Raw genomic sequence first — 15106 nt, forward strand, 5'->3', positions numbered from 1 at the left:
CCACGTTAAAAAAGAAAGTTTACAATTTGTTTCACCCCAACTAAATCGGCTGCTGCACCCAGCCAGGGAATTGGTATCCCAAAGAGGAAAGAGAGAAGGAGAGCAATCGCAGCCCGAGGGAGTAAAGCTGCACGTATATGGGTTTTTGCGTAACGAAGCCGCCACGCACTTGCGTGTGTATAACGCATGTAGACAGCAAAGGAGGGGGGCAGCGTTTTTTTTTCTCTCGGGATGCGAGATTGCGATTCCATCAGACTTCCTGACCCAGTGGCCTCGAGAGAAAAAGACGCGTGTATATACTAATAATTGCAGGCACACGCCCGTAACCGGCTCCTAAGTACTTTTGATACAAGTTTATCCAACTGACCACGAAATAATTGTTGGTTGAAATTGGTAAAAACAACGGTACAATCGTCGTTTGAATAAACAAAATAGTAGTTAAATTATAGTCCTACTATTGGCTACATGATCAATCATAGTCATTCCCATCGAACCAAGCAATGGCCTCACGGAAGTAGGGTTGATTTTTCCGAATGTTGGAAGAAATAACAATTTTATCGAAAATACAACCGATGCTTATACACTATAATCGTAAGTCTTCGTCTTTCCGTTTAACTCCCAGTGAGCCCCACACGGAGGTATAATTTGGGTTGAGAGGACAGTCTCGGAGGCTCACGGGCCTGACGATTAATATAGATATACACACAGACAGAAAAAGAGTCTGAGATGTGCAGACACATACGTATTATGTAACTGTATGTATAATACCTATATATGCGTATATTATGATACCTACGTACACAGCGACATGCATGGCTAAAAATTATTGAAAAACAATTATTTTAAATAAATAACATAAATTTTGAAGGAAAAATAATAACCTCAGTAAATTTGTATACAGTTATTATTTCTGTAAATTAAAAGAAAGATTCGTACAAAGATTTAATTAAACATTATATCTAGTTGCTACATACATTTCACCATTAAGTTTTACACATACGCAAGGCTCAATATTTAGTAACATTTTAAAACAACGTAACTGTTTCGTTTGTGTATTTATTGTCACTTCAAAAGTATAGTAGTGGTGTTTAAAATAATATAACATATCCATTTGCCGAAGTGAAAAGTAAATTTCACCAAAAAAATAATAAATTATCGTAATTATACTGAACTGAGGACCATCATCACTAACATTGCTAATAATTACACTAATACGTATAAACTACTTAATGAAAAACATTAACAAGCTATACAGCTGATGCGAGCCCATGATGCTTCGCACGTCGTATAAGAAAAAAGAAATGCAAACACATGCACATATATACAACATTAGTGTATAGCGCTGCACACCATTTTCCCTCTCTCTGACTATATCTATATGCATATATATACATCTATATTTATCATTAGGCTGTGAGCCTCCTAATGTCCCTGAGTAAGCTTGATGTTGTGTTGGACTCTGACTACACAACTTTTGCACTCTCTCAACAACCCAAATTATACCTCCGTGCACCTTGTCACATCGCATGCAACAACGGTCCACGCACCCAATGGACCCTGTCTCCGTTATCAGCCGTCAATCTTCGACGGCGGCCCATCTTCTCGAGTACAGATGGCCATTAGGTATATATGTACCACTTGAGCACTCGCTCCGCGTGACACATGTCCGCTCGAGCGACGCTTTGCGAAAAAAAAAAGCAACAAAATTTCGATATTGAGGGCCATTTACGGCCGGTGATAGATTACACTCTCCTCGTGCGCGCGAGCTTTAAAACTTATTATGCGTGTGCACATTGCACCGCGCGCACGCCCCTCCCGATAGTACAATACGGAACCAGTTTCCCTTATCGGGCCCTCATAATGTGAAGACAGGCCGGAAAAGAGCCTCCGTCCTTGAGACGTGGACGAGCATTACACGCGTTAATCTCCGCGTGTGCATAAGACAACGAGATGAGGCTCTTATGTGCCTGTATAATGCGAGACGACGAAAAATTTGAACAAAAAAGTCTCGGGATTATAATGTGATACTTGGGTGGAGGACGCGTGTGTGTATCGTAACAAGAGCTCTCCCGCGTCGCCCACGCGAAAACACTATCGTTACAAGTCAACGCCTCTCTCTCTTTCTCGTATACATATTATAATGTACTTAAATTATTTGCCCTAGCCCTCCTATACTCCTCTTCCTCCTCCTTCTTGATGTACCCTTCACTTTTCTTATCGAAGAAAAAGAAAAAACAGAGGTAATGCATATTGCGCGCGGTTTTATTATTATTATATATTATCATTATTGTATGCGTATATATAATTTTCGTACAAGAGTATACGGGGAACCACAAAGATGGAGGGACGTTTTTTTCATTTGCTTTAATAACGAGGCGGTACAATCTTAGTGGTACGTAAACCATTCATTGTTACTTTTTTTTGTTATCAAACATTAAAATTAGCATTTTTGTTTTCTACAAATCTTCTATCCACATGCAGACTATATATTATGTTGTTACTTATAGAATTTGAGATTTTTGGCTGATGATGAAATAGCCTGAACTTTAAACACCCGCATTCCCGTAAACAATAGAGATGTCGTGAAACAAGGGATTGATTCTGAATCATTGAAATTCTTAAAAATATTGATTTTAATTCGCGCACACCAGGCACTATGTGGCCATTGGTTTTACAATCATTTTAACAACAAAAAAAATACAAATAAATACGATACTTCTGACAAGATGAATCAGCGTCCCTTCAATCATTGCGTTGTACAAAACGGAGATAAAACTGATTCAAAGGACGTGGTGTGAAAAAAAAAAAAAAAAAAAATCACGGAAAGTGTGTCCACTATGATGGTGAGTGGGATGCACATAAATGTACTCGTGAATACCGTAAAGCGACGAAAGAAAAAAAAAAAAAAAAAAAAAAGAAAAAAAGGGTAAACCGCGTGAGCTCATATACTTACGCACTGGACAAACAGTACAAATGCAACGGGAACGGTGCATACTGCTCTTTTGTAACGCGAACGTAATGTATGTACTTATATGCACACGGATGCAATGGCGAGTTTTTTTAAAACGCCGCTCACGCCGCGCGCATCACCAGAAAAGGAGAAGAAAAGAACGCGCATGTACGCGGACACGGGAGGGAAACAAATTGGGAGCTCTCGGCACGAGGAGTCATTGGGCCTCTTTGAAAAGGGCTCCTTTATACACCCAATGTACCCCGAGGGGCCCACACGTATATAATGCACGTTTTTCTCGTGCGCGCGGGCTGTATCAACGCGTACATACTGACAAACGAGTACCTGAAACAACGTCCAGGTCGTCGCCGAGATCCAAAAGAGAGAACGAGACGTGATGCGAATGCGCGTCTTCTCCCCCTGCTGACAAGCATATATATGCACGTTACGCCGAGTTTTTCTATATCCAGCGTCTTTTGTTTTCCGTCGACGACAGTACCGTTGGCTATTGAACCTGCCGAGAGTACCGATGGCGCATCGCGATCGATTATTGTCCACGTGCTCCCTCGGATGACACGGGTACACATAATACACGGGAGTGCTTTGAGCCAAATGACGCGAGAACGCGTATGATTATGAAATTACCAGCGATTGGATATTTTGAGGAATTTCGAGTGGGGTGGTGGATAGACTTTTTTGTATAAATAACAAAATGTTACAGAGTCCTTATGGTTCACGGAAGGCTTTCGATGGAAATATACGTGTGGCTCTACGAAGACAATCCCATCACCATAAAGAGCAGATTCTCGAATGAGTAATCGAGTATAGAGAGTTTGATTAGTGATATTTTAAGTTATACGTGCACACCTGTGTGTATACACCGAGTACGTGAAGCTTTATAAGTGCGTGTGTATGAATCAAAAGAGGAGGATTCACTTGTACTGCACGTAAAGTCAGTGCTTGCGCGGACGAGAGTCGAGGACGCTGCATGTATAAAAATATAGAGTGTTGGTAAAATTGGATTGGTATATGCGTATAGAAGGGCAAAAAAAAAATGGTGCATGCACGCGTTGAAGGAGGACAATATCGGTATATTTCAAGTGATCGATCAATATTGGATGTCACCCCGTTGACGTTCATCAGCCATAATAGATGAAGTACTTTTTTAATATGCACACATCATGGTTACAACACATTAAATAAAATTTTAAAAAATATATAATAAAATAACAAAACCTTACTGTTATTGTAGTAAAGCATTTATCACGTACATTAAGTAAGTCTTTAAAGTATTTCTACTTGCAATATTTACTAAAACTGAGAAAACAATTCTTTGTGTGTGAAAAAAAAAATAAATAAATAAATAATAATGTTGCATGAACAAAAACACTTGCTGCCTCAAGATAAGTGTCGGTATGTGTTTTGAAGAAAAACCTCCTGATTTTTCAAAATTTCCTTATATCTATACAGTAAATAATTTTTAATCAATATAGTCCGGTAAAAATAAATGATTCATTAGTTTCTGATAAATTAGTACATCAGCGACAATCCTGCCCAATATTTATTTGATACGACTTATATATGTATACGAAAGTTATTTACTTAGCTGTGATACACTTAGGTGTACATGTATATAAGCGATGCAAAGTGCAATGTTTAATTTTGCGAGAGCAGCACCGTTAACGTGAGTGAAACAACAATTTTCACGCGCAAAATTTTAACTGAATGTAAAAGCATTCGTCAGATCTTCACTAATGGCTATGCGTGGTTATTACGTTATTGTTATTATATCACTAGCTGTGGCACTTTTGATTTAAATGCAGCAGAGCGCAGTAGCAGGGCATATATCAAAGCGATGCGAGTGAAGTGCGTGAAAACGAGATAATATGCGTATATTCTTGCGAAAGTAAGGGCGTGATGAAGAAACCCGCCCGTAATATAACGCCGATGGGAATTTTCGCGGATGTAACAGAGCACTTGATTGTTGCATCGGTATTCCATATCGTCTCGTGCGAAGATTCGGGGCTTTTCTACTATACTTTGTCGCGTGGAGGCAAAAAAAAAAAAAAAAAAAAAAAAACTGTACAGCCACTGTGGGAGTGTGTACATAAATGTATTATGTAAGAGAAAAAAGTGTGCAGCAGCACTGCTGTAATAACAATAACATATATATACACCGTGACGAGCAACTGGGAACGGAGGCCGGGACAACAATGCAAAGATTTTCGCAGTTGAAAGGGAAGAGAAAAGAAAAATAAAATAACAGCGAAGGTGGCGGCCTTAGCAAGTTATATGTATATGTATACCTGCGCTCGTAAATAATGCATTCGACTGCTTAAAACGAGCTCCCTCCCCGGATGGCACAAGAGGCATCAGGAAGGAGAGGAAAAGCTCAAAAGCCGCGCCGCGGTTCCATAGTTCCCCTGATATCGGCTCCTCTTCTCCGTTTGTCCTTTATACATATTTTTATTTTTTTTCTTCTCGAAAGCGTACATTATGTAACTATTGTATTTACATGTATATGAGTGTATGTATGTATGTATGTGCTTTAGCCACCACGAGGAGGGTATCGCTCCATTGTCTCTGAAGCGGCGCGGCGTCGTTTTAATGGTCGTGGTCGCGAGACTATTCACGAGGTATTGGTGCATAAATATACGTGTGTATATATATATATTATAAGTAGAAGCGTGATGTTTTACACAGCACGAGTGGTGTATATGTAACACCTATGGATGGGTAGTTGTTATCGCACTCGTGGGATGTATGTACCCACCTGGGAGCTGATAAGAGACGCTTTTGTGTCTACGTGTGCAAACAATAGTTGTAAATCAAGGGAAAAAATGTTGTAGGTAATTGATAAAAAATTTTTATTCAAATATTTATACAAAATAACCTTTCGTGGTTTCGTTTGAAACAATACATTCAATTATCATCATGTTGCAACATTTTTTTTGACATTGCAAACATTTAAATACATTTTATGATAAAATCAAAGAGTGTCATTGCTTTGACGTAGGATGAGGAGAAAAATCGGCTGAACTAGCAACGATCATCACGTATTTATTTTGAAAATACGACTTTTAGAAGTGTATAGTACCGTTGTATTATTTTTTATAAACAAATATATTATGAATAAAAAAAAAAAATTAATTTCTTTGAATTATTGATACGTGACAGTTTAGACGGTATCTATATGAATTGCGCACACGTCAAATTCTGTTACGGGATCGCATACGATCAACTCTTTGATACTCAAAATTAAAGCGTTTCGCATATATTTTATTATTTGTTTAATTATTTAATTTGAATCATGTATTCATTGGGTATATTAAATAATGATGATAATGAGCTCTTTACAAGAACATAGTGTCAATTGGTTTTTACAATTTTACGGTCTTTCCGATTTTTCATCCTGTAGTTCTGTCACGTCAAAATATTGAAAGGTGCCAAAGGTGAAAATACTTGGATCATATTTTATTAAATGCACGTGATCCCGATCTCCTACCTTGTTTTCTCATCTCCCTTGCAAAAGCCGAACAGCAAAGTATCACAGAGAAAGAGAGTAGGAAAAAAAAAAAATTAACACACAAAAGGCACTTTAGCACGCAAGTATGGTTGCACCCGACTCTTATAAATTCGATAGCTCATATCCAACTTCCGGGACGAAGTAATACGGCGAAAATAAAAGGAAAGCCCATCCTATGGATGAAAAACCGTAGAACGCATGCAACACGCATGACGCGTCCCGTTGAACGCTTTTCCACCGAGCTCTCGATCACGGGTTTCTCCATTAGCGAAAATCAAAGGCAGTGATATTAACAATGCGCGTAGCCAGTGAGCAGAGAATAAACAATGCGGCCACCCTCTCCGGCCGCTTGCATTTTACTCTGTGCACGCACTTTACTTATACTTTTTTTTTTTTTTTTTTTTTTTTTTTTCTTTTTCACCAAGGAAACGCGACAAGCCGTACTTACAGCCATTACACTTTCCCGGCACGAAGAAGAGGCAGTGTGTGGGTAGACACCGGATGTCCTTCTATCCTCGGATTATTGACTTGCATACTGGTTTTTTTTTTTTTTTTTTTTTTTTTTTTTTTTTTTTTTTTTTTTTTTTTTTTTTGTGTACAGAACGCACACGCACGTCTGTTCTCCTGTCTCCTATACCTTTTTTCTGCATGTGTGATTTTTTTCCCGAGTGATAAGGATAAGCTGCCGTGACGAGAAATTGTTCAAATGGTCAAGTGCGAAAAAAAGAGATATTTTCATTTTTCTTCGATGCAAAAAAAAAAAAAAAAATTAGTTTTTTTGATGAACAAAATTATGGAGGCATACTTCATAAGCCGTGCATGTACTCGGATGATCAATTTTTCACTCGGACATAAGCCACACTTGGGAAAATCTATATTGCAAGATCACGCTAATAGAATATATGTATACAACTGCAAATTTTCGTTACCACGACAAACGACATGTGAACCAGTTGTAAAGTGTTTTTATCAAGGTACAGTGATTTTTTTTTTTTATCACATATCTCGTTTTATGTAATTATTTTTTTGTACACGTTTTTACCAACAATCACTAGTCCACTTACGTATACACAATTGCTACGTAAAAACTGTCGAATGTGCCAATTTGATAACGAGTAGCTATATACTACTCATATTGTTTTTGTGTACGTAGCGCGTATAGTTGCTTAAAAAAAAAAAAAAAAAAAAAAAAAAAAGCCTCGTCGCGAAGCTGATCGGTATATCAATTGATATTTATGCAATGAAAAAAAAAAAACTTTGCAAAAATTTTCCAGCAAAACGTGTATACCTTTGAGTCGTTGGCGCTCGAGGACTCGAAATCCGAATCAATGTAAAAGACGGAGGAGCGTCTCTCCTGTTGTCCACCAAACCACATCTTTGTTCTGTATAACAACAATATATTACACAGTACTCCCGACGCGAAACCCGCACCCACTCGAGCACAATCACCCACGGCTGACACAAGAAAAAACCTCCACCTTTTTTTTTTTTTTTCCAACAGTTCAAAGACCCAAAAACCAATGGCAAACGCGCGCCAAAAGAACCGCAAATATTTCGCTCGGCCGACACACCGGCCTCGGGGTCACCGCCAACATAATATCGCCGTATATATATACACGATAATCACAACAATCGGCCCGAGCGTGATTCACGCGCTCCCCGCGATCTCTGCAGTATATATACTGCACCGACACCCACGCGCGCGCGAAAATCAATATACACAGCGGCGCTTATCGCCCTTGGCTCCAGCGTTTTGCCGAAAGCTCGGAAAATCGGGTGAAAAATCGTGTTGTATAACCACTCGATGTGTGCATCGCTGCTCACGGATGATCGTCAAACTAGACGAAGGGAAAAAGTGCGAAATCGGTGGTAAAAAAGAAAAAAAAAAAATCAAGAGCCGGCTTGCGCGCGTGTCGATGTCCCTCAGAAAACTGAAAACTCGGGTATGCTTGGCAACCCGCGTAAGTGTACACATAATGTATACACAAAGTAGCGAGAGCGCCTCAACGTGTGTGTATACGTATACGTGCACTGTACACACTCATCTCACCTGTATAATGTATACGTCAAAAAAAAAAACATCGCTATAGCTCGCTCTCGCGTTAAATATATATATATGTAGGCCTTCCCCGTAGGTATATACTTTTAGCTCTTTATTATTGACTCTCTTCTTTTTTACCATATGTACTTGGGTCACATCTTTTGTTGTAGCAACGCTCGTGTACATAGCGTGTACATGTCTCCTCTTCCTCCTCCACCGTCTTGTCACCCCTGCCGCTGCACCTGTTACGTGGTCTGTTATCACGACGTTGTAATTTTTTTTTATCAGATGGACGAGGAAGAACCAATTTTTCGAGTGAAACTTCCACAACGTTGCTCGTGAATCGTTACCGATTTTAATTCGTGATTCTTGATCGTTATCGGTATAATGTAGGAGATGATACAAACTAGAGAGAGAGGGACCGCTTTCTATCGTTATCTCGAATCGTTTGCGTAACTCTTAAATGTGGTTGGCTTTGGTAAAATGTTTGTTTACCCGCACACTACTACGTACATAAAAAATAATAGTCGCGTGTTTCCCAACTGCGTGTTCCCCACGAGTATCGATGCAGAACCAGAGGTGCGAGCAGTGTGGTCAAGTCCCCGGGAAAACCTCATCTTCTCGAAAAAAAAAAGTATGCCAAATGATTTTTTGCCGAGTCATTGCAGTAACTTTAAAATTAGACATCGATTCGCGGCATCGCGCTCATACCCACGCGTATCGAAGACGGGAGGAAAAAAAACAGATAAGCCGCAACTGCGCGCGCGTAAATTCATCAAGCGGTTGATCAATTAAAATATCCACCGATTGGCAGGTTGCACTCTCATGTAATAATTATTAAAAGTGTATGCAAGTGCGCGTGCGTAGTATACGGTCAAAGGGAACGTGGGGCAGATTTTTGACGATTGCATTATAAAGTGTTCGATGACCGGTGGATGTTACGCATAATATATTGTATGCAGCTGTTGTATGCACTGCGTAAAACAATGGATGAAAACGAGAACATCGTTTGCCAAAAGTTTAATATTTCTTTGCGCGATAACAGGTGTTGGGGGAGAAGAACGAACAAAGAAACTATTGATTGATCAAAAAATCGTTATTTCGAGTGATTGTCAATGATACGGATTCTTCGTGTCCATATACGAAGGAAAAAGAGTATCTACCTACAAGCTAATAAAAGATATCCGGCAGAGTCGAAATTCGAATTTCGCGCGTCCCACCTTCTGGGGAGTGCCGCTACGCGATCGCGGGCGCTAGTGTAGTAGAGAACAGCAGCCGACTTTTTTAGCCGCCGCGGCTCATCTCGTGGCGATTGCGTCGTTCGTGGCTCGTCGCTCCAAAAGAAGGGTAAGAAACGTCGTGGTGTCGCATCAGTTGTGCAAGCAAATGGCGGAGGTGGAGCCCGTTCGCCCGTCAGCACGCTAATCATGAATGAAGGCTGCTACCTCGAGCGAAGATTTAGCCGCGAAACGAGCCAGACTTCGAAAAGACCGGTGAGTATGCACTGCACGCGGGCATATCTGATTTTCCAGCTCTTTTTTACCCTTTCGCAAACCCATCTTGCTTACCCTGCGATCTACAGCTATCGGGTGGACGCGCGCTTACATTGCCTGTATACGCTGCGTGTATAAACGTAAATAAACACGACTGCTCCGTTGTTGCGCCCGATAGAAATTTTGACGGCTTATATACCTATTACCTGATCCTCCGTACGCGTATATTTATATCTATTACCTGTGTGTTTACAAACACAACAATATACTGGTACAGCACTTTTTAGGCGCATGATGTGGTGTTTTTGTACGACGGCGCGGTTGTTCGGTTCGACTGGCGGGTTTCTCTGTACACTTGCTCATAGTTTAGTGCCGGAAACTCGGTGCTCCGAGAGGATGTGTGCATATTCGTTACATAAAACTGATCGCGTCTGCTCGAATCGCCGGCAGGTGCATCATTGATGATGATTCTCACGCCCGTTTGTTTTCATGCCGCAGTGCACGTAGAGTTGGGAGATAGAACATTAATGATCAGGAACAACCATGAACGAAGTGAGTGGCGGTAAACAGGAGATCGCCAGCACGTCGGCCTGGGACAATATGATGAACCCACCGGTGAGTACGTTGCCGACGATGCATCATCTGAACCCGGTACCCCATCAGAGCCAGGAGACGATTCCCGCGGCTACGATTACGCAAGTTATTGTGCCTACGCCCGTGAAGCTGCAGCCACCTATGGTGCTCCCTTCACCGCCCATCGTCGGGGAACATCTCAATGTTATACCACACGTGCAACAGCCCATCATTGTCCAGGTCATCATTCGTCATTATTACAATTATCTCTAACAGTGGCTATATACGTTTTTGGGAAATTTAATGAATCGTTTTATCTTTGCAGGGTCCTGCACCACCCGGTTTCGTAGAACCAGATTTGCCCGTTGAATTGCAGCAGCAGGGCTGGAAAAAGTTTTGGAGCAAGAGAGAAAACAGACCGTACTTTTGGAACAAGTTGACCGGAGAGTCGTTGTGGGTAATGCCGCCTCTAAAACCACAGGTAATGATAAATGGGTTTTCCATCTCACTGTTGCTTACTCGCAAGGTGAAGGATCCTTTGTTACTTCATTGCTTGTGATTTTTCTCCAGTTTGATCCTATTACGGATCCTTTGGGTATTGGTGTACCTTCGGTACCTGGAAATGGACTAGTCCCTCCTGGGACACCGGGAGGTCCACTCAAACGCAGAGCATCAGAAGATGGAAATGTATTACCTCCACAGAAAAAATTTATCTTGGCGTGAGTTTAATAATTTGCAAGACATTCTTTTTCCCAAGTTTCATTACTCAACAGTATCTTGTTTCAATTGTAGGGGACCATGGGACATAGAGATACCTACAAATGTTATAATTTACGAAAGAGCACCTACCACGCTTTTTCACGTACATCCGGATGTTGAAGCACTCCGATGCGGCTTGCTCGCCAAATTGCGGCAATGTTATCAAGAACTTTGCCACACTAGAGAATCCATCGATGCTCCAAAAGACTCTTTCAATCGTTGGCTTATGGAACGTAAAGTGATCGATTGTGGATCGGATCCTCTACTCCCTAGTCAATGTTTCCCCGAAATATCCCAATCGATGTATCGCGAAATCATGAACGACATACCAATTAAACTCATAAGGCCCAAATTTACGGGTGACGCGCGTAAACAGTTGTCCCGGTACGCGGAAGCTGCAAAAAAAGTGATAGAGTCGAGGGACGCCTCGCCAGACAGTAGAAAGGTCGTTAAATGGAACGCAGAGGACACGTTTCAGTGGTTGAGGAAAACCGTTGGTGCGACGTTTGACGATTTTCAAGATAGACTCGCGCATCTGAAACGACAGTGTCAGCCACATTTGACAGAAACTGTCAAAGCTAGCGTTGAGGGAATATGTTTGAAAATATACAACTTGTCGGCGGAATACGCGAAAAAAGTAAAAGACAAGAATGCTCAGTTACTTAAAGACAACAATCTGGCGGATGCCATTCCCGCAGGTGGACCAGCTAGTACGCAAAGAAAAGTATGGTGCTACCCAATACAATTCTCTCTTCCAACCCCAAGACTTCCACAGGTAAATTTAATTATTTTGTAATCGTTAAATATCTTGGACCAGAGTGTTTCATTGATTAACTTGTTTTGATCTTAGATTGAATATTTGCCAGAGAGAGAACAGACGATGCTACGCTTCCACGGTGACACAGTATGTATCAACAATACACACTTGGCCAAACTCGAGCATCTTTACAGACATAATTGTTTCGACGACCGCAAATTTGAGATGTTTCTGCCGCGTGTTTGGTGCATGCTTAAACGCTATCAGACGTATTTAGGCAGCACGGAGAGCCTATCAACGCAGATGGCACTTCCCGTGACGGTGTTTGAGTGCCTTCAGCGGTCCTTTGGGGTGAGCTTCGAGTGTTTCGCGTCGCCGCTTAACTGTTACTTCCGACAGTATTGCTCAGCCTTTGCTGATACTGATTCGTACTTCGGCTCGAGAGGTCCATTCTTGGACTTTAGGCCAATCAGCGGAAGTTTTCAGGCTAACCCACCTTATTGCGAAGAATTAATGGAAGCAATGGTTAATCAGTTTGAAAGACTCCTTGCTGATTCAACTGAACCATTATCGTTTGTCATATTTTTGCCTGAATGGAGAGATCCAGCCCCAAATGCGCTAATTAAACTAGAAGGTAGTCACTTTAAGCGAAAACAAGTCGTTGTACCAGCTATGGAGCACGAGTACAGGCATGGCTTTCAACACGTTCTTCCAAAGTAAGCTTTTTTTTTCTTCTGTCTTTCATCATCAAAAAAGTTTATTTTTTTGGTTTTTTAATCGATCAAATGAAAATTTGTATCATTATTGCAGAGGTGAGGTGAATATCAGGGCAATTTATGGCACTCTCATCGTCTGGATGCAAAATCCAGCAGGTTTTGCACGCTGGGGGCCAACCGAAGAGCGTGTAGAAGCTCTCCTAGAAGCTTGGCGCCCAGGTCGCGAGCGCGAACGTGATCGTCAGGAGCTGTTGTCTCCTCCAAGACAATCCGTACCTCTGCAGACGCCAGTTCAACAGCCAGCCTCGGCTATGGCCACAGTACCACCTTTGACCGCAGCGGTGCTACCGATGACACCTAGCTTACCAGTGCCTACGACCAGCACCAATCCAGTGGTATCTACCATCACTCCTGCGACGCCCAACAACGTCACCACGACGATAACAACGCCGCCGACGATCGTCAGTTCGCATACCATTTGAGACGAGAACTTGTTGACGTGCTCCAAGCCGTTGACGACGACTTCTCTGAATAAAAATGCCTAAAGGTCCCGCGATGATTTACACTGGACTATTATATGTAAGGCACTATTTTTAGTTTCACGTACGAGCGGAAATTGGCTTTTGATGACTGAGATTGATGTTTATTTCAGTAAATGATCGACTTAGTTTCAGTTAAAGGCGCTCGTGAGGCTTTTTTAATTTTTATTAATTTTTCTCCAACATATTGTGCTGGATGAACTTTCCAAACTATTGTAAGTGTGACCACTTTAGATAGTTTTCGGAACGATAGTTTTTGCGAGAGTTTAATATTTTTAATGATGCCCGATTTAACGGTACAACCTTTCTTTCGATATTTAATAAATGAAGTCATCAACGATAAATGAAAAATGAAATATTTTGATCATTATTCTCGTTATCTACTCGAAATAATCATGGAACTTTTATTATTGTAAAATTATATTGTTTTATTAATGAATGGAAACGACAAAAATACCTTTCTATTACAAATAATGATTGTGTACATTTGATATTAAATTACAATAAAATGTTGTAATTAAAAAATCGTCTATAAATAATTGTTGAAGAATATTCGTAATAATGAACCAAAATTTTTGGACAAGTACGTTAAGTTTCATTACAAAATAAGTCAAACTCAATATTTTAAAAGAAGTTGAGAAATTATATTTCTTTACTCTCGTATTTTTAAAGAGTGAATGCATTTTTTTAACGTAACTGGCATAGAGAAATTAAGCAGATTAATCTATTTATGGTATGAATTATTAATGTTAAAATTATTTTATTTCTTTAGGAAGATTAGTGAGCTCAAACATAAAATAACTTTATGGCGATATTCTAACAATGGCTCATTGTTTTTTATATAAAACACAAAAAATGAAAATTAATTCAGTTGTTTAACGTGGACTGTTCTATATACATACTAGCACAAAACTTTTAGGTAGTCTCAAAGTAACACATGTGTAAATAGTGCAGAATTACATTTAGATAAGAGCTTTTACTTATTTAATGTATTAATTTTATCAAGATTAGACGTGTCAAAACGTTGCTTTAAAAGCAAAATTGAATTTTTTAAGAATATTTTATCTGTAGGTTTAAAAAAAAAAAAAAAAAAAAGAGGATTTATATTGAAACTTATAGGTGAAAATTTCTGATTTTGTACATTTTTAATTGAATAACATGTAAATAAGAAAAAAATTTAGTGTACATATGAAATATATGCATTGTACCAAAATCATATTTTTTTCCGCAATACTTATGATTTTTCATTTTGATATTTTTCGTGAAACGAAATTGAAGACTACAATTTACTTTGCATTGTTCAATTTTCATATCACGTAGATTTTTTAATTTACCAAGAAAACTTTTATGTAATAGAATAAACAGATAAAAGTTACGATAAAAAAGATTTTCAAAGCAATAAATTATATTAATATTTTGATAAACTTGGTTATGAATGAGCATCATTCATTAAAAAAATTTATCAGAGTGATCTCAAATGATGTATTAATTATGAGAAAATATTTCAATATCTTAATTAATTGGAAAATTTTTTACTATAAAAGTGTTTAAAAATTATATCTGTTTGGTAAATAAATTTCTCGTAAGTGTGTATGATTGAAGTTGTTGGAATTTTATTCGTATTTTATATTAAAAGAATAATAAAAAAAAAAATAAACCAATAGCACCATTACAATTATTTATAGAAAAATTGCATTTATTTTTTCTTTACATTTCATTTTAAAGATAATCTATATTTTTCAACAAAATTCA

At 39.3% G+C, this 15106-nt stretch overlaps 1 protein-coding gene across 1 annotated transcript; it reads left to right on the forward strand.

Moving 5' to 3' along the window:
- The first annotated feature begins 9838 nt into the window (after positions 1-9838).
- Pcif1 (Phosphorylated CTD-interacting factor 1) lies at positions 9839-14995 on the forward strand. The gene is made up of 7 exons (XM_014358494.3): positions 9839-10010; positions 10509-10823; positions 10909-11064; positions 11154-11302; positions 11376-12117; positions 12193-12815; positions 12910-14995. The coding sequence occupies exons 2-7, from the start codon at positions 10554-10556 to the stop codon at positions 13295-13297; spliced, it is 2328 nt and encodes a 775-aa protein (XP_014213980.2). The 5' UTR covers positions 9839-10010; positions 10509-10553; the 3' UTR covers positions 13298-14995.
- The last annotated feature ends 111 nt before the right edge of the window (positions 14996-15106 follow it).

Source organism: Copidosoma floridanum, unplaced genomic scaffold, assembly GCF_036245765.1.
Source record: "Copidosoma floridanum isolate Cflo_tuat_1 unplaced genomic scaffold, Cflo_Japanese_pri ptg000019l, whole genome shotgun sequence".
Taxonomy (NCBI): Eukaryota; Metazoa; Arthropoda; class Insecta; order Hymenoptera; family Encyrtidae; genus Copidosoma; species Copidosoma floridanum.